Raw genomic sequence first — 20,970 nt, 5'->3', positions numbered from 1 at the left:
GCCCACTTCTGTTCAACATATGTATACGAGCACACACAAATGTAATAGAAAATCCCGTTTCCGGACAAATCACTGACCTTTATTCACAGGTACATATAAATATAGGCAAAAGTAATTCAATTTAGACGCAGACGTTGTGAAAAGGGAAACTCTATTACCTTTCTCCGTTTGGGGATTTGGAATATTTAGCTAAATTCCCTTTCCGAATAACATCTATGTTTTTGGGTTGGTTTCAAAATGGTTTGCTTGTAGGTACTAGTCACAAAAAAGCGAGTTTTGAATTTTGGCCACCACACTTTTCAGTGTATCTCATTCTAAGTCTGCTGTTCACAATGTTTGTACTCAAAACATTCCACGCTATTCCGGAGTTGAAGATCATGAAAATTTTATCATTGCGATTCAACGAACCACAGTGTAATTTGCTGAGGCTTCATCAGCAATGGTAGTTTTAACTAAGGTGGAACGAGAATCAAGTTTTCTTGGGAAAGCTTGGAGCTTGGTTAGGCTTTTCACTTCGATAAGCTTAGAAAAAAAACGAAAGAGGAAGGTATTATTTTCATAATATGCGAAACATGACTCGAAAATTTATTTGCGGACAGGTATCTCGTGTCATAAAATTCGGAGAATAATTCATAATTCAACCAACGCGACGCTACGTAGGTATTATATTCCTACTTGTAAAAATAAGATACATAAATCCCCAGAACGAAAGAGAAATAATTACCTAGGTAGAAAAAAAAACTCATTTTCGTATTCCTAGCTGTATTACCTACTGGTAGGTAAACAATATTCATGGTCGAAAACCTCTGTCTAGGGAATTTTATGTATACCCTGTGATGTGAAAATGTGTAATATTCCTCAGCTGCTGGAAGTTGGAACCAAAATTGGCGCCACGTTGCCAAATTTCCGCGGCACCATTGTTGTGGGCGGGGAACATGACAAATCCAAAAACATCTTTGGATTCAAACAACTTGTGACATCACAACCGCCTGATTTTCAGCTGCCAAAAATTTCCCCCAATGATCTTGCCATGTTACCTTACTCCAGTGGAACCACTGGAGTACCCAAGGGAGTGAAGTTATCTCACAACAACTGTGCCGTCAATTTGGAGCAGTGTGTTCATCCGGATATTGTCAATCATATTCCAACTTCAGGTAGGTACTCGAGTATTTTAGTAAAGGTAAACTTTCCTATCTCATCCGGACAGTACAAACAAAATAGTATTACCCATTATAATTTATGAGATCCTCAGGAATCAATAATCCCGCTGCCGAAAAATGATATAAATAAGATAAAGATGCTTCCATCTGAGGTAATATAGTCCTCTCATCCACTTTCCTTATCATTTCTGTCTCCTCCGGGGTTCCTTCTGTCGATAGATTTCTTTCGTCGCTTTTGTTTACAACTTTGCCATTTCCAACGTTTAAGCAACATGGACACAAGCTCTTGTTTGCTTAGATTGTCTACCTACTTCTTAATGTATCAGACTTGGATAGTTCTCAAGTTACGAGTAAATAAAATTCATGTTAATTTACGAGTCTCTTGGGCTTCGCTGTATTTTGAATACACAGCGTCTTAAATCTTTCGTTTTAAAAACACGGTCTTTTCATTAAGCCATCGTCCTCAATCGGGGGCAAATGAGGAGAAGAAGGTACCTAAGGATTCTGGGTTTCAGTTTCAGTAATAAATTGTATTATTTACAACTTATTTCAAGTTAGGAATTGAAGACAGAGTGAGGATAGTGACACTTTCTATATCGAGTTAGAAGTCCCCGTTCATTTGATTTTCTTTCAAAGAGTTTTTAAAAAGAAGCGAAAGAAAAAGAGTACCTAACTTATGAAGAAGGAATGGATGTCTATGAAAAATGAGTTTTTCAGCAAAGATAAAAAAAGATAAAGTATTAGGAGGAGACAAAAGGACTGGAAGATAAAAGACATGAGATTTAAAATTGGAAAGAAGAAAAGAGAAGAAAGAATGAGAAGATAAAACGAAAACATGCTGGTCTGAATATACTAAGTGACCCGGGTATAGAATAGAATTTAGGCACGCTGTAAAATGCTGAATTTATGCGCTGCATCAGCGTTCAAAGTAACCCAATGAAATTATGGAATTTTTGCTATCGAAAAACTAATGAAATTTTTGCTTGATTCTCGAAATAGATCCGGGAATTTTAGGATGGTAAGGAAGAGCGTTCCCGCGTTAGCACTAGACCAATCATGCTCTTCAAATTGTATTCTAACTTCTGGATTAAATTTCTATTACAGATGAGGTGAGGAGACAGTTTGACAACGCCGAAGTCAAATGCTGCATCACCATTCCTCAGCTGCTGGAAGTTATTTGGCAAGCCTAAGTATAGGTACAATTCAGAGTCAACTTGCAGGTAGGTACCTACCTATAATATTTGGAAATTGTAGATAGGTACTTATTTGAATATCCGAGCTAGAAACTTTGAGGAGTGCGTACACAGTATTTAAACAATCAAATATTATACTACCAAGACCTTGTTTAGATTGCCTATTTGGAAAGAATAACGAAGGTATATTCTACTCTATTAACATAGGTGGGTATATTCTATTTAATATTTTATTTATTTCACAGATACATCTCAAGAAACAGTGTTGAGCGTGTTACCTTTCTTCCATATCTACGGCTTCAACGGAATTCTGAATGTGGTGATGATGTATGGAATGCATATGATCACCATACCCAAGTTTACACCTGAGACCTATATTGAGTGTGTTGTAAAATATAAGGTAGGTGCTATCAGGTTTATTTTTTTAGTCACAAAAGATATAACCTGGTCGCAGTGACAGGGCCGGTGGCCCTACTTATACCAATCCTTATTTGAAAAATTGACCAAATAATATTAGGTTTAGATGGAAGAAAACGTCAGGCGTTAACTTCACTCAGTGGTGGAAGGCTACCCTTGTATCCGGATCCAATTCGTCGGATCTGAAGAACACAAAGAGAGTACCTGATCCCGGATCCAATGACGAAAAAAAGGGGGGGAGAGAAATGTAGGGAGCAGGAATACTATAGTCATTATTCGTTAAAATGTCGGATCTGAAGAACACAAAGAGAGTACCTGATCCCGGATCCAATGACGAAAAAAAGGGGGGGAGAGAAATGTAGGGAGCAGGAATATTATAGTCATTATTCGTTAAAAGAGCACAGTGCAGACGCATCTAAACCCCCAATTTTACCTTATTTTTTCAGCCAACCATTTTGTTCGTAGTGCCATCTTTACTTCTATTCCTTGCCTCCCATCCAGCGGTCACTCCCGAGCATTTAGCCTCCATCCGTGAGGTCACTTGTGGGGCCGCCCCTGCCACCAAAAGTCTCATCGATAAGTTCAAACAGAAAGTTCAAAGAGAGGACATCACCATTCGACAAGGTTAGTTTGAGACGAGAAGATACCAGGGGTGGATCGTACTAGTCAGGGCGGGGCACAGGGTTCCGTACTGAGACCTCACCGTCATAAAATGAATAATTCGGTTATTTCGGTTTGGGGATAAATACCAACTTAGTCAAATTCGATTCCGGAAAAATCTTCTGTTCGTACAGTTAAAATTAAGATCTACCTTTCTGTGTAGGTACCACCTTAATTTATTACGTACTTGAGAATGGGATTCCTTGATTAATTATTCCACCACCCTCCACTGGCGTCGACTAAATGCACTATGGAGTTTGTCAAGTGTATTTTATTGACTTCAATTAATTATTTTGGAAATTTCCCTTTTCCTCTTCGAGACCCAACCGTTTTACTTGAAAACTACTTTTATTCTATGATCTAGGTGACTTCAATTAATTATTTTGGAAATTTCCCTTTTCCTCTTCGAGACCCAACCGTTTTACTTGAAAACTACTTTTATTCTATGATCTAACTATTATGAACTTTCCCAGGGAAAACTTTTCCCTTTCAACTCTCGAAGTGGTGTAAGTCTCATGGTAATTGCAGTATTTATTTTTCATCTCGGAAAAACTTTGATGTTTGTCTTCTTTGGAGATGGCTCCTAGCTCAAGGAGACTTTTAATGTATCAATTACTCGTTTACGAGGGGGTCTAACATGTCGTTAAAACTTTAACCGTCCTAGAGTAGGATAATAAAATGGGCCTTTGCAGAAACTTGTATAATTTGAAGAGAGGCACTGGCAAAAACAAACTGAGGCGTTTATTTTCTCTAGTATTATGAGCTCTAGTAGTACTTATGTAGTCAAATTCTCAAATAGAAATAATTACAATAAAATTTCGTTTCTTTAAGTCTTTCAGCAAATGTCTGTCTCCAAAATAACACCATGCAACTCACACGTTTTTGAGTCCAAAATACTGTGGTCTATTTCCCCGATACCCATTTGTTCCCTCAGGTTATGGAATGACTGAGACCTCTCCCTGTACGTTGTACACCCGATTCGCCATTCCTGAAGCCAAGCTGGGATCCACTGGTCAATTGGTGAGAGGAACTCAAGCCAGAGTGGTCAGTCTAACGACAGGCGATAACCTACCTCCCCACCAGTCTGGAGAACTCTATGTGAAGGGCCCTCAAGTAAGTTTTTTTCCTCATATTTTCTGTTCGATTCCCTCCCCCCTCTCTTCTCTCTCTCTCTCTCTCTTTCTTTCTCTCTCTCTCTTTCTTTCTCTCTCTTTCTTTTTCTTTCTCCATCCTTACTTAAGGTCAAAAATGAAAATGCATTCCTCCGAACTGTTTAAAAGTATCATGTAATTAAAACAAGTGATTTCTGTAAGTTTTAGAATTTCAAAAATGTTTGTGGGAGATGTAGAATAATTCTGTTGATGGTTTGCCACAGGTATGAGCTTTTAATATAATGCATAAAGCATAAATTAAATGCACAAAATAAATTATGGAAAAAGCTCCAAGCAAACCATGAGAGGGAAAAAAAAAAAAAAAAAAAAAAAAAAAAACAAACAAAACAAAAGAACCAGGACAGAGATTATACGTTAGATGTGAAGAAAAAAGAAAATATTAGACGGAATGGAACATGGGTAAGAGGAGAAACATGAAAAGGAAAGGTAAAAAAGCGAAGGATTAATGAAAAAGAGAATTGTAGTTACCCAAGCAGAAAAGACAAAGTTTCGAACTAAATTATTATTTACGTTCATTCAAAACAGAACAGAAAACAGGTATGCTTTCACAATGTGCAATGCTTATGAATAGAGCTTTATCCCCTGTTAAGCAGAAAAGACAAAGTTTCGAACTAAATTATTATTTACGTTCATTCAAAACAGAACAGAAAACAGGTATGCTTTCACAATGTGCAATACTTATGAATAGAGCTTTATCCCCTGTTGCTTCCTAAGCAGAAAATTAGTTAGGCTCATGATGGCTCATGGTTAAGTAATAATTACTTCAAGTGCCCTCTTTCTTGTTTCAGAAATAAATTAAATTTTACCATAATAACATTGCCTAACTATTCAAACTTAATTATTAAGTGTTGAGACTAGGGTTAATATAAATAGGTTACAGTTTAGTCTGAAGCTGAAAGCGAAGTTTCCTCATTTCAAATAACAATTAAGACGAACATGCGAGATTCTGGAAATGAAAACCTTCACACAAGACAAGTGCAGCAGGATGTAAGTTTTCATCTGCATCAAGAATAGCAAATAAAGGAAGGGAATAACGAAGAATCTTATCGGAAATAGCTTCTAGCTACCTTCATGTTAGCAGGATAATATGTTAGAAGACAAACAACCTCTCTGCTTTACAGAAAACAAGATTTGATTTTTCCTCATTTAAATTTCCTTATTTGCAGCATTTTTCCTTCGCTAAACCCGAGGCTAGATGTTACAGGAATCGGATGGTGAGAATTTTGAATATTAGGAACAGGAGAGTCTGGGATAGTTTGAGCAAAATTATTCGTTCCGGCAAAGTAGGTAATGCACGAGCGATTGTTCATAGAAACAAAATTTCGGACTATGTACTAGTACCTATTCATGCAATGATTTCCTCTACGAAAGTTTCTAGGTATCCTTACAGGAATCGGATGGTGAGAATTTTGAATATTAGGAACAGGAGAGTCTGGGATAGTTTGAGCAAAATTATTCGTTCCGGCAAAGTAATGCACGAGCGATTGTTCATAGAAACAAAATTTCGGACTATGTACTAGTATCTAATTCATGCAATGATTTCCTCTACGAAAGTTTCTAGGTATCAAGGCTAGATGAAGTACTCTGTTGAGTTGAAATTCAGGAAAATGTAGGAGAATTTCTCCCGGGAGAAGTTCAGATTTACGGAAAGCTCCTAGGTATCCCCAGAGTTGTGACCAATAGTAGTATTGAGATCGCCTGTGAACTGTCCTAAGCTGTGTCCACACATATTCGACGATCAATTACCAATCGACGGTCGATCGACAGCGGTCGACTACGAGTATATGTAGACACCTTTACAAGTACCTACCACACATATTCGACGATCAATTACCAATCGACGGTCGATCGACAGCGGTCGACTACGAGTATATGTAGACACCTTTACAAGTACCTACCTATAGTATTTCTATTGCCCCTTTCTTAGCACCTCTTTGCGAAATCCTGTGGCATAGCTATAACTATTTCTATTTTGCTGATTGCCCTCATCTTAAAAAGCTCTTAGATCACTTCATCGCAGAGTATTAGTGAGGACTTGTGTAATTTACCGAATGTATTATTACCTTAAGCTAGTGATTAGAGGTATTTGCCATTGTTTCTGAGACAAATATAATCCTGTCTTACCACAGGCTTAGCGCAATTGTTTCCATTATTTTAGATGAGAGAATAGAGCTTAGACTGCTTGGAGGAACGTTTATTGGAATTTTGTCATGTTGCTTTCCCAACCTGTAGTTGCATTTGGGGATAACGTTTTCCTTTTAATAACTAGGCTAGATGAAGTACTCTGTTGAGTTGAAATTCAGGAAAATGTAGGAGAATTTCTCCCGGGAGAAGTTCAGATTTACGGAAAGCTCTACTGTTGCTGTTCTTGTTTCTGTTGTGAGGATATTTTTCTTCATTTCACCTTGTGTTATTAAAAAATCCTCGTGATTAGAGACATTGTTATTCATAATTAGAGTCCATTTGAGCACGGCTCTTTCCTCTTTGCATAGCATTTTCTATTCTTTCTAAAAAGAACAAAGCTAGCGTTCAGGGTGCACTGAGTCATGTAAAAACTATATTGCTGACTGAATGACCAGAGAAACAGGCGAGGTTGCACAGGGTATTATAATAAATTATGATCATAGTATACATAGCTATGGGAAGTTATCTTTTTTAGGATTCCAAAGTGGGACATGTAGATGGGTAGTCTCATCACATTAAAGGTACATACTTTCTAAAAAGAACAAAGCTAGCGTTCAGGGTGCACTGAGTCATGTAAAAACTATATTGCTGACTGAATGACCAGAGAAACAGGCGAAGTTGCACAGGGTATTATAATTATGATCATAGTATACATAGCTATGGGAAGTTATCTTTTTTAGAATTCCAAATTGGGACATGTAGATGGGTAGTCTCATCACATTAAAAGTCTCGGCCTTTGTCATTGAAAGGGTCGTCTCTCACATAAAAAAGCAAGGTTAGAGAGAGATTTTGAAAGAAATGAGTAGGTGTAACAATACAAGTAGACGTTGTACATAAATGCTCTCCCACACACATTTTCCGGGAGTCGAAAATTCGAATTCCCGGAGAATATCCTTTACGGAGTATGACTCTTCCAAGAACTTGTTATTTTTTCTCTCTCTCTCTCAAAGGGACAACATAGGTAATATAGGTACTCGTAAGAATGTAAGTACATAGGTATTCCCCCTGTTCTTGGTTCTTTATAATTCATCTTTTGTAAATTTTTCCCTTTTTCATTCCTTTCTTTTGACTCAGTTTTAAATAGGTCATCATAGTACACAAAAGGAAAACTAAAAAGCTCCCAACATTTTTGAGAAAAAAGGAGAATTATCCTTGAACGTTTGTAAATTTTTCCCTTTTTCATTCCTTTCTTTTGACTCAGTTTTAAATAGGTCATCATAGTACACAAAAGGAAAACTAAAAAGCTCGCAACATTTTTGAGAAAAAAGGAGAATTATCCTTGAACCTTCCAGAAATGTCCGTTCTGTCCTTGAATATTACTTCCGGGGCAAGAGCACACATACGTAAATTGAAATTGACATAATTCCTGAGGTACTGCTGGGAAATTTTTTCCTGAGGTACTGTTGGGATATTTTTTCCTGAGGTAGTGCTGGGATACTGTTACCTCTCTACTTCGATCATCTCCTTTAAGCCCCTCTTCTTCTTCGCCTTTGCCCATGTTCAGATGGGGTCGGCGTTTGTCGTCGGCCTCTCAATCAGCTTTAGAGTGATCGCTTTGAGGCCTACTGGTTTTGGCTAAAAATTTTCTGAGTGAATGCCCTTCGCTATTGATATAGACTCCCTCAACCGGACAGCCAGTCAGACTCTAAGCCCCTCTACATTTTTTTGTGTTTCAGGTTATGTTGGGATATCTGAAAAATGAAGAAGCTACCAAAGAAACAGTTGACTCAGAAGGCTGGCTACACACCGGTGATGTGGCTTACTATGATGAAGATGGATACTTCTACATTGTCGACAGGACCAAAGAACTGATCAAAGTCAAAGGAAACCAGGTCAGTTTACCGAAAAATCAAGTTAGATCAGCTAAAATGCGACGTGTTATCCATAGGTGCATAACATAAAAGTTTTTTTTTTTTTTTGCCTAGCACACAAGAGGTCTGGGTTCAATTCTTTAAAATCGATTGTTAACTCTTTACTTGGCTGAGTAATGAAATTCTTAATGCTCCACTGGTCAAAGGTCACCCATTATGTCTAGCCACACAAGACGTTGCTTAACCGTGAGACCACGGAAGCCTAAGTGGGACAGCCATAATTCCCATTGATTTCACCAAGAATGTATCCAAGTTTGTTTTGACTAAACCTACCCAGAAGTTTTGAATCATCATGGTAGAGTCCAAAGTTCAATATTCAATGCAGTAACCATACGCGTAATATAACGAATAAACTTAAAGCACTGAAGAGAAATTGTGTAATCAACTCACGAAATTGAGAATCTCGGAAAAGATTCTTTAGATTTATGGTCAGATTCCCGATTTATGTTTAAGTAGGTATTCATTCCTGCTATCTCATTTTCCTCTTTTCTTTCATGCGTCCATCTTGATGTTAAGTTTACTTAAATAGGTAATTTTTATGAACGCCTGAAAACTTTAGTGTATATGCAATGTGCTAAGCACCATTATTCAGAAATGTTTTGCGTTACGTTAAAAACACGTCACTCCTCGAGCTGGACTACGGCTAATGGCCAATCAATGTTTTCCTCTCCAATATTACGTGACAAGAACCAAATTATTGATTCACAATTTATTCATAGATTAGACAAGTATTGATAAATCATTACTAGATGAAGTCACTTTCAGTTCTCAAATTCTCAAGTGTAAATGACTTTTCTCGGTTGGAGTTAGCTACCTACCTTCTTCTTGAAATCTTGCCTTTCTTTATTAGACCGGAACAAATACTTAGAACGAGTCGGAAAGAAGGAGGACCAAAATTTGGTCACTAATTTAAAATCATTTTTATGTTCTTGTTTCCAGGTGGCCCCCTACAAGAAACTGGCGGGAGGTGTCAAATTCCTTGAAACCATTCCAAGAAATCCGGCTGGCAAAGTTCTGAGAAACGAACTGAAAGTTTTCGGTACCAATCCCAAGAAATGAACAAGGTCGAATGGGAAGAAAGACTGACTTTTTATATTATATTTTGTATTTCCATTACTGTGTACGAGTTATGAACCGCATTCGTTTTATCAAATTGATAAGGTGGGTTGCTGGAATTGAAAATTTCACATTCTCAGCGTTCACGCCTAGATTTGTACTTAAAACAAATTCGTTGATGGAAGTGTATTTACCTTGACCTTTAGGTTTTAGAACAAAAGACTGACTGAGCTTCTCTATGAATACATACTACCTGTTATTATCTATTAAAAATATATACAAAATACATTTACCCAATATTTATATGCATTACCTTAGGTAGTTTCATAACGGTCGCATATGCGTACAAATTTTATATTTCTTGAGTTACCTCTTCTTTATATCCATGTATAAAATGTGATTTTTTTTTTCTTTTTATGTACATATACCTAAGATATCATGATTTCTTCTGAAACTAATTGCCAAATTTTCTCTCCAAATGGATTGATTATGTGCCTGCATATTCTAAAGGTCTTTCAGGATCAAGGGATGGAGTTAAAAGGTTTTGTGTGGTTTACCATCGTATTTTTAGTGCTGTGAACTTGATAATTATGCTCAATATGATTTTTTATCTCTACTAGCTGTATCGTATAGAGTCCTTCAGACTTTCCGGTGCTTTTTTGATGCCCTTCCTTTGGGATTATCAAACATTTTACTGGATCCAATTTGTTAACTTGGTACCTATATCGTTTTGTTTAAAAAGCATGTCCCCTATAAATGTTTATTGAAAAGCAACAACCAAATAATTTTTTATTTAAGTGATATCTATGTATAATAAAAAGCGTTATTTTCTATTTGAAGATATATCCTTAGGTGCTTTTTTCCAGATAAGTAACAGTTGTCTATCTGTCTGTTGTGAATAATCTGTCGCGAATTTGGATCGTGTCGAAAATTTTGTGATTTTCAAACTTCCTAACAAGAAAAGTTTACCATCAAAACTTTCAAAGCTACGTGCTAAGACAGAAAATGAGGGAACACCAAAAATGAAAATGACAATCAGATCTGAGTGCGCTCGGAAAAAAAGAACAAAACATAGATATGCATTTGTCATTTCCATTTTAAAAATTTTCTGAGACTTTATAAGAAAATCCTCCAGAGATCTTTTCTTTTCCTTTTCAGAAAAGAATCCGTAGGAAGGTATCTACCAGGACCTAATGCATACAAAACGAATTACAATAATACACGGAACATTTTCGTTCAAAGACTTTCATTTTCCAACAGGAAACAAAACATTGCGAATGCAAATCCATATTGAAAACTTTACCATTAGTTTAGAGTAGGAAGTTTGAAGCTGAATACAGAAAGGTATAATGTAAACTCTACGTGGATCAAGAAATTTCCATTTCACATGAGCACACTGTGTCAATATTTTCATAGACATCGGGAAAGTAGTTGTTTGGTTCCTTAGAGTTTAAAGGCTAAAGTTAGATGCAGTAATGTAATAAAGACTGGGTTGAAAAGGTCCAACAGGAATTGGTTCCATTCTCTAATGAACCTATGTAGAAAATGGTGATAATAATAACGAATGCATGATGTTAACGCAATGTCTGAAATATGAAAATTAGTCGAATTCATTCAAAAACTTTACCCTCACTTTTTAAGCGTCAAGTGGCAAGACACGCCCTGGACAAGAATTAGATCTGCTTTCCTCAAAAAGAAAAAGCCGATCTAATTTCCTCAAAAAAGAACCAATTTTCACCATTTTCACACTTCCAATACAAGCTCAAGCGACAAGAAACTTTAGCCTTAATTATTTCACTTCATTTCAATTCCCGACACACCCTCCACTGTTTTCAATGAAACTTAGAAGGAGTTTCTTCAAGTGCGTCTTGTTTTAATTCAAAATCTTTTATGCAAAAAGAAAATGTACAACTTGAAACTGACATAAATGTATAGCTTAAATTCTTAAAAGAAGACACCAAGTTTGAAATTGAGAAAGAAGCAAAGGGAAAGAAAGAAAGTTAGAGACTCAGGAGAGAGGGAAAGAGAAAATATATAGGGGAAATAGGAGAATGAAAAAAGTCATGTTAAAACTATAGATATAGACAATATTCCCTCTTCCCTTCCTCTTTTCGCTGTACTTTCCTCGTTTTGTCCTCTTCCCTTCTTCCAGGAAAAGAATTGAAGGGAATAGTGAGAGAGGAAACGGACTACATTCCAAAGACTGGAAGGCTAGATGAACATAATTAAACTAGAACAGTATAGATATAATAAAATTACAATTTGCATAGCATTCAAATATATTACAAAAGTTGCAAGCGTTCTACGAACGGGGGTGGCAGGAAAGAATTTCTTGATCCACGTAGAGTTTACATTATACCTTTCTGTATTCAGCTTCAAACTTCCTACTCTAAACTAATGGTAAAGTTTTCAATGTGGATTTGCATTCGCAATGTTTTGTTTCCTGTTGGAAAATGAAAGTCTTTGAACGAAAATGTTCCGTGTATTATTGTAATTCGTTTTGAGCGGCCATTTTGAACCTGGGCACCTAATTATTATTCATGTGCTCACAATAACTTTTTACCCGGGTAAGGGACTTGAAAAAGGGACTTTGTAGTTTCATCCCAATATGAACAGAACCTTTAATCTTTATTTACTTATTTATGAGGGAATACCTTAATTTCATTACGTATGTCTTTTATTCTCACATGGGTAATTATGTAGAATATATTTACATTGCGAAAGACCTCAGAAAAGAAAGGAGAGAGAGGAGGGAGGGAGAGGGGGGGGAGAGAGAAAAAACTTGGGCTTGAAATAAGTTTCCAAGTAAGTTTTTATTTAACTGGGGGAAATGTGTATTTAGAATAGCTATACCTATAAATAATGTAGGAAACTGTAGATAAAGGAAACTAGTTCAAGAATGGAAAAAGTTACTTAATTAAGTTTTAGTTCTGAATAAAAATATTTTATTAGGAATAAAAGAACAGGAATAGGAGAAAAAATATAGGTTTGATATTATCATTAGGAAGGGGGGCTCACCTAATTTCGAGCCTTGAAATGTTATGTACTTGTGAACTTTTACACGTTTTAAGGCAGTCCGCACAAGAGTAAGCGGGATTTTTGTACGAAAAAATAAATACCTAGGTACATAAATATAAAATCGGTACGGACATGAATTTTTGTCATGTAGGTATCCAATATATCATGAGGGGAGGAAAGAGAAGCATAGGGTTGGGGAAAATTCTTGTTCTCTGGAGTTTAATTTCTTTTCCAATAATTTTAATGAGTATTTTATGACGTCATAAGACTCTGTTTTCCACGGAGGAAATGTTCTACAAGCGCTGCACCTCAGAAGCGGATTTCTATTATTTTATTGTAGTTTCCTATCCTGAGAGAAAGGAAATGTTTAGTACCTCGAGTACCTAGTACCTACGTACTGATAAATTCATGATAAGTACTGAGAGATTAGTAATATTGTTCTTTTTTTTTTCACTATCGAATTGAGGTTTTCGAATTCCGCACCACAAAAACCCAATTGAGAATTGGAAAACAAATTTCCCGTCAAACAGATTTACATTTCCGTTCTTCCAGTGAAGTTTGAGGTATAAAATGTATTTCCCTTAATTTTTTTCCCTCAAGAGTAGGTAGGTACTTACACAGATAGAGGTACTGTGGACATTTTCATCGAAAGAGAAAGAAATCTTAATTTGATAATAAAATTATTTAATGTTTTTGTTTTTATTATTTTTAAGAAGACTTTTGTTCAAATAATTAAAAACATGCTGCGCACCTCAGGGGTCTCCAAGTACTTATACATACACTTACCTTGGAGAAAAAAGGATTTTCTCAACAAAATTTAATAACATGATTAAAAAAACGTCAGAAAAGTCAGCTAGCCATTCGAAAGCGGAACCAATGGAAATGAAAGGTTTTTCCTCTCTACTCTATTTTCACTAGTATTGTCAGTGGTATACATAATTTAAACCACTTTACTTTCAATAGAAGCCAAAGCTATCCTAAACTAGGCACTAGTTGGATAGGTACCTAGTAAATTAGATCAGATCAAAGAGCATTACAGTTTGAAAATAGACGTAGTTAAGTATAGGTACTCCAATAACTATTACACCCATAATACTCCGCAATGCCAAGTATAGCTTAGTAAAAGTGAATGAAATATTACTAGATAGGTAATAATAATTGTAAAAAAATCTAACAATTTACCTACAAAAATAATATCCAATTATTAATTAGCTAGAACTAAAATGTTACTACCTTACAAATTGTACCTTGTACCTAGTCCGTTTAACCTTCCCCTCATTACCCAAAGTATTATGAAAACATGAACTAAGCCGAAATGCGCCACTGTTAATATTTTATATTAAAACAGAAGGACGGGTAGGTATTTTTAAGTGATATTAAATTCCAAGCTTTTAGTCTTGGAGATGATGGGACCTGATAGAATTCAATTTGGAGAACATAAAATTTTAGACGAGTCAGTATTATAAATAATGCAAAGTTTCAAACATGATAAAGATAAGACGGGACATCCTTACGGAATACTCGGTAATATTTATCCCAGCATTAAATTATAATGTCCATTTTTAGATCACATATTTCTTTCCCATCCTATGCCTTTATCTAAAAGTTTCCCCATTATCCTAAAGTCCCTTTGAATTGCTTAATTTAATCTATAGTTGAGAGACATAACCTCACTAAACTTCAAGATTAATCAAGTTGGCATTAACTGGATTATAAACTCATAATTCAAACTACATTACCTCTGAGTAGCCATTCGATATTCCTATAGGTAAAAAATAACTTTCTTATTGTCTTCGAAAGCTGTATACAGGGTCAAATAATAAAATGGGCCTGAGCTGTGAATTCTTGAGTCTCAACAGGGTCCTGTAGTCCTAATGCTTCAAACGCATAAGGGAAAAGTGACACGCCCAAGTTTCTACTGAGATTTGAACTCAAACAAGGAAAATGGTTCGAATTGAATTGAATATAGGTAGGTACTTATAAAACATTGCCTGAATTCCGTCAACAAAAGGTTCCGTCCAATTAAATTAATGGTTTGATTGTGTAACAGAGTTTGGCATTAAATGCTATTTGCCGGACGCAGGTGCTTTTTTTTCTTTCTTTTAGGCCTACAGTTCATTAATTAAATGTCTCCATCTTGGCTCTCTCTTCATTTCTGTCCCCACTCCCACACTATCTCTAATTTCTTTGTCTGTATTTCTCTCCCTTTGTTTTCCCGCCTACAGTTCATTAATTAAATGTCTCCATCTTGGCTCTCTCTTCATTTCTGTCCCCACTCCCACACTATCTCTAATTTCTTTGTCTGAATTTCTCTCCCTTTTTTCCTTCTATTTGTGCCCTCAACTTTCACTTTGTCTCTGTGTGCTTCTTTCTCTTTTTCTCTCCTTCTTCTAAACGTGAGGATTTTTTCTCTGTTTCTTTTTTCTTTCTAAATAGTTTTCTTTCATGTTCCCTCTGTTCATTGGATTATGTTTTATTTCCTCTCCGACCTATCTTCACCTTCTTTTCATTAGGACTTGAGCTTATCGAATTTCTTCTTTGTTCTACGTCTTCACTTTGGTTCTTCCTGTCTGATGCTTTTCTTCTTCTTTTTCATTTTTCTTTTTTAGATCCGAAAGAACTCGACTTTGTTGTGGGTCTATTTTGATCATACCTATAGGCACATGGAATATAATAGATTAAAACAACCTCAGTAGTTTGTACAATGAAGTCCTCAAATTTATTCCAGGATACTCTGAGGTTCATCCGCAAAACGTAACAATTACTCGAGCCTAGGATTGAACCCGTGGACTCCTGCTTACCAGGCGACCGTCCTAACCGTCACAGAAAAAGGTTAAACTTTGTACATTTGCAAATTCGGCTCCAGTACTGTCAAAGAATATCAAACCACTTTTTAAAACAACACAAATCAGGATAAGGAAAGTTGAAATTTGAAACTGACGAAATATTATTTCCCCAATAATTCGTTTACTTCTGGAAGCTAGTGCAAATTATCAGTCGGTATCTCCAACTTTTACTAAAGGAATTTTGTTCATCTTTGATAACCTTATATCCTGAAAACCCAGCTCAAAAGGGTTAAAACACATTTTATACAGACCTAGGGTGTATCATTTTTTTCTCATCTCGCTCCCTCTCCGTTTCTCTTTATCATTCTCGTCCGCACCTCGTCCTCATTTCGTCACTTCTTTTATTACACCCACACTTTTGTTTTTCATATTTTTAATTACTGTAATTTTCTAAGTGCCATCTCGTAATAAATGATGTGAAAGAATTACGAAGAAGACTTTTAATTTTTCACTTTGATGCTTTCATCAAATCATAATTCACACTTTCGCCGTTTTATAGTTTCTTAGAGACTTTATGCTGAGCTTTTTTCTATCTAGCTTTTGCAGAATGCAAATAAATGTACAGTTGTACAGTGACATCACGGAGATGGTCTCATAGACAGTGGCACTTCCCGCCGCGCAGTCCCAGCTTTACCCGAATTAAAATAATTACCTGGGTTCAAACTAGCGGGGATTTTTTCTATATTCAGACGGTTTTGTTTGAATTTTTAAAATGTTTTTGTTGCTCATTTAGGTAGGATGAACTTTAGTAGGAGTGATGGCTGTTACCTGTAACAAATTTCAGGTTGTTACTATTCGTATTGTAGAGACCTACTAGGTATGAATTTAATTTCCTTCTCCTTTCATCTACCTATCTGTGATACCACTCCCTTTTCCTCGTCCGTCATCCTACCCCTTCTGTTTATTTTAATCCTCTCTCCTCTTGTCTTTGTTCCAAAATTTCCTCCGTCAGTCTAATTTATTAGATTTCACAGGGAGTTTGTTTCTATCTATCTGTAGGGGAACACATTTTCATCTAAATGTTCCGTATAATAATCTCTGCTCTGTGTTCCATATTTTACCTATTCGCATGTCTTAACTCAAGCTCAAAATGAGGGTTGCCTGGAAAAGACATCGAATTTAGGCGAATTTAATTTTCAACTGTATTAACAGAAAACTTGTTGGAACATGTTCTCTTTTGGAAAAGCTTTCAGGCAGATTTGAAAACGAAACAACTTTTCTCTGAACGGGCGGGGCAGAGGAAAAAATTCCAATTATTAACTTTTTCGTTATTATTTTGTAACAAAAATATTTCCATTTCGAGTTTATACCACAACTTTGAACATTTTCACTTCTTGTGGCCCTGTAGCTGTTTTGTTTATAAAACAGGTTTCTACAAAGAAAATCTATTCAGAATAATTAAGTATAAAAAAAAGTTGAATCTGCAACCTTTGGACTAAATTCTTTTCATCCCTTGAGCGTAAGTAAATTAGCAAAAATTCCATCTGGCCCGATACCAATCATACTCATAAATGCTCAACTTTGGTGATCAATCCATCACAATTTTGATTATCATCACATTATTACCTATCCAAAAGCTTTTTGTAAATCAAAACATCTCCTCTACTTAAAATATAATTAGAGAGAGGGAGGGAGAGAGTACGAGAGAGAAAGAGAGAGGAGAGGAATAGAGGGCAGTGCATTACCTACTTTGCCGGAACGAATAATTTTGCTCAAACTATCCCAGACTCTCCTGTTCCTAATATTCAAAATTCTCACCATCCGATTCCTGTAAAGATTTTCATGTTTTACATTAAACCGTCGCGTTCATTTTTCATTAAAAGAAATAAAAATGTAAGGGAAAATAAAGAAGTTTTTTTCCCCTCCTGTACCTCCTCTTTTCGATTCGTGCATTTGTTCATCTTGGAGAGTATTCTATCCGGAAAAAATATAGCTGTCATTTGCACACGATATTTCTTTCTAATTAAAATTTATTTTGAAAAGCACACTCCTTAGAGCTCTATTGTACTTTGTAATGGCAGGGACGAAGTAAGTAAGAATGATGGAGCAAAAAATAAACGAAAAAAAAAATAGTAATAAAAAAAAACGAGTAAATAATAATAATAATAATAATAATAATAATAATAATAATAATAATAGTTGGGAAGAAGAGAAAAAGCAACTGTTAAGTGCTAACGGTTTCATAAGCACCATTTGGTGTTTGACAACAGAAAGGATATCTTCAGAGTACGTGTAGCTATCTACAAACTGAGTGCACCCCAATACCAATTAAGTAGTAAGCCGAAAAATGGCGTGCTAAAAAAAAGTTACGGTAAATAGGTATTTGTCAATAACCACGGGTACATCAGAGAATACTTTGAGACGAAAAAAAAAGATATAATCTCTTGTTCCCGGAAAATCCCTAAGAACCCCAGTCATTTATAAAATAAGGTAGGTAAGCAATTAGGTATGTAGATGTTCTTTTTGAAAAATAAGTGAATTCTGGGGAGGGAAACATAAGCACCATTTGGTGTTTGACAACAGAAAGGATATCTTCAGAGTACGTGTAGCTATCTACAAACTGAGTGCATCCCAATACCAATTAAGTAGTAAGCCGAAAAATGGCGTGCTAAAAAAAAAGTTACGGTAAATAGGTATTACCGTATTTGTCAATAACCACGGGTACATAAGAGAATACTTTGAGACGAAAAAAAAAGATATAATCTCTTGTTCCCGGAAAATCCCTAAGAACCCCAGTCATTTATAAAATAAGGTAAGCAATTGGGTATGTAGATGTTCTTTTTGAAAAATAAGTGAATTCTGGGGAGGGAAAAACAACTTCCTTACCTTTGGTTCAACATAGGAGCTGATTTCTTGTTCCGTCAATTCAACACCGGGTTTTTTGACGACGAAAGCTTTGGGTACCTCGCCAGACAGGGTGTCAGGGACTCCCACTACGGCTACATCAGCCACTCCGGCTATTTGCATGATGATGTTCTCAAGTTCCGTGGGAGATACCTGGAGAAAAAGAATGAAAGAATCGAGAAAATCAAAAAAGTTATGTTCTGGAGGTTATTTTCTAAAGGTTCTAGGTAGGTGTAATTTCTAGGTAAGCGACCATAAGTAATGCGATCTACTGCTAGCCAAATCAGGGTGTCCTGAACTTTGTGAGGACAATTTTAGAAAGCTCAAAAAGACGCTACTTATTTTGATGTTTTTACTGGGACTCGAACTCTAGCTCTCCGGATTACAAGTCCAAGTTCTACCTCTGAGTTATTGGGGCTGGTAAGTAATCCGAATTAAAATTTCAATATGGTGATAATGAAGGAGAGAGACTTCATTTATAACCTTGTAGTTTTTTTTTTAGCTTCGAAAAAAAGAATTTTTGTATTTTCTTAGTTTTTTCACATATTCAAAGACTAATGCTGAGTTGAGAAAAGTTCATAATCTAAAAAATTCTCGAAACTTTGTAGCGGAGAACCTACTTCACTTTCTAGGAAAAAGTTTTAGACTTTCTTTTGTAAGCAGAATGGAGAAAAGATGTTTTAGGAAACGTGCAATAAAAAGCAGATTGTATAGGTAAATAGGTCTGTACTCCATAAGTAGCTATGAAACATAACTGCTGAGTACAAATGAAAGTTGAGCGGAAGAAAATGTGTTTCAAATTTAAAACTAAAAAAAAAAAAAATGCAGTTAAAGAAGAGCAAATATTGCACAAACGTGAAACGACCCTGCTTCTTGTTTTCTTATTCTTATGCTTCTTATTCTTCTTCTTCTGCTTCTTCTTGAGTGAAATGCGAATAATGACGGAAAGAGAGCAAAAGCTGTCACAGCAAATGTTATGCATGCTGCAGGGAGTGTCATTTCTTATTTACGTTAGTGGTACAGAACTTTGCCAGCCGGATTTCTTGGAATGGTTTCAAGGAATTTGACACCTCCCGCCAGTTTCTTGTAGGGGGCCACCTGGAAACAACATAAAAATGATTTTAAATTAGTGACCAAATTTTGGTCCTCCTTCTTTCTGACTCGTTCTAAGTATTTGTTCCGGTCTAATAAAGAAAGGCAAGATTTCAAGAAGAAGGTAGGTAGCTAACTCCAACCGAGAAAAGTCAATCAGCTTAACGTTTAAAGTGACCTTGAGTGAAAGCTCGGTCAACAAATAAAAACCATTTAAGTTATTAAAAGGAAAACGTTATCCCCAAAAGCAACAGTTTACCCCCAAAAAAAAAAAAAAAAAAAAAAAAAAAAATGACGGACCAGACCATTTTTGAAGAGTGGATAAATTAAAATGGAAAGAAGTGGGGCAACTACTAACAGAGATTGGGAATACCTAATTACCTACACATTGAAATTATAAAATACAAGATTCGAACCCATGACCTCCTGATTACTAGGCGTGCGCTTCACCACTGAGGTGCCAAGGTACCTACAGAATTCGGAATATATTTTATTATTATTATTTAATAAAGAGAAAAATATTTTTAATGTCCTTTAACCTCGGAAAAAAGTCTTTCATATTCAATTAATATTCACTGTACCTAATTGTTTCACTTAACTTTCGAAGAAAAAAATAATACTAAATAAATAAATAAAAAAAAAAAAAAATGAAGTTTATTTATTTTTATTATTTTTTTTTTCTTGGAAATTATGAAATGTTTTCCTTGGAAAAGTTGGGCACATTATTCTCGACTCGAAGAGTTTTTAATCCCCGTTATTATTTTTTTAAATGCCACTGAATTTTTACTTTCTATTTTTCCTGTGGTTTGATGGTTTCAATTTTTATGGCTAAGTTTAGGTACCTGAGAAAAGTTTTATACTACTAAATATAAGTAAATACCTATTACAAAAGAATAATTTTTAAAAAGTGCTTACCTGTTTATTGGTTAAAAACTAATCGATTCCAATATAAGAAAAAAAAGGTGGTTAATATTATTTTATTAAAACTAGAAGAAAAAAATCGAAACAATTATTTTTAAATTAAAATTAATAAAACTGCGAAAATTTTGTATTCCACAATACACGAACAATACTCGATTGCTGGTTCCATAATGAGGGAGAAAAGCTGAAACTTTTGCTGCACGTTCAACTTTTGAAGGGTAAAATGAAAAGGGGTGTTTTTTCTGTCTCGGCTTCGAAATCATGAGAGAAAATGTGCAAAAGATAAAACTCATAGGATATGGCGGTAGCTTGAACTTTCTATATTTTCAAACAGATAGAGCTTTCTCTTCCTCCATCTTCTCCTCTCTTCTCTTTCTTTGCTTTCCTTTCTCCCTGTTTTTATTCATGAAAATACCTTTTGTTGTACCTGAATTTTATACAGGTGTATTGTGTATAATATTCGAATAACCCTTGTTTGTAGTGGTGGATTTTTTTTTTTTTTTTTTTTTTTTTTTTAAATGGGGCCCCTCCCCATC

The 20,970-nt window shown here is 35.5% G+C and overlaps 1 protein-coding gene across 1 annotated transcript; it reads left to right on the top strand.

Moving 5' to 3' along the window:
• The first annotated feature begins 844 nt into the window (after positions 1 to 844).
• LOC103505627 (probable 4-coumarate--CoA ligase 1) lies at positions 845 to 10,552 on the top strand. The gene is made up of 7 exons (XM_026820927.1): positions 845 to 1,154; positions 2,599 to 2,753; positions 3,217 to 3,394; positions 4,365 to 4,543; positions 8,463 to 8,676; positions 8,938 to 8,993; positions 9,468 to 10,552. Exons 1-7 carry the CDS (start codon positions 845 to 847, stop codon positions 9,714 to 9,716), a joined length of 1,341 nt encoding a protein of 446 aa, XP_026676728.1. The 3' UTR covers positions 9,717 to 10,552.
• Positions 10,553 to 20,970: the final 10,418 nt, after the last annotated feature.

This window comes from Diaphorina citri, unplaced genomic scaffold (assembly GCF_000475195.1).
Source record: "Diaphorina citri unplaced genomic scaffold, Diaci psyllid genome assembly version 1.1 scaffold186, whole genome shotgun sequence".
NCBI classification, from domain to species: Eukaryota; Metazoa; Arthropoda; class Insecta; order Hemiptera; family Psyllidae; genus Diaphorina; species Diaphorina citri.
The sequence above is the reverse complement of the archived record's forward strand: the minus strand, read 5'-3'. Positions and strand labels throughout refer to the sequence as shown.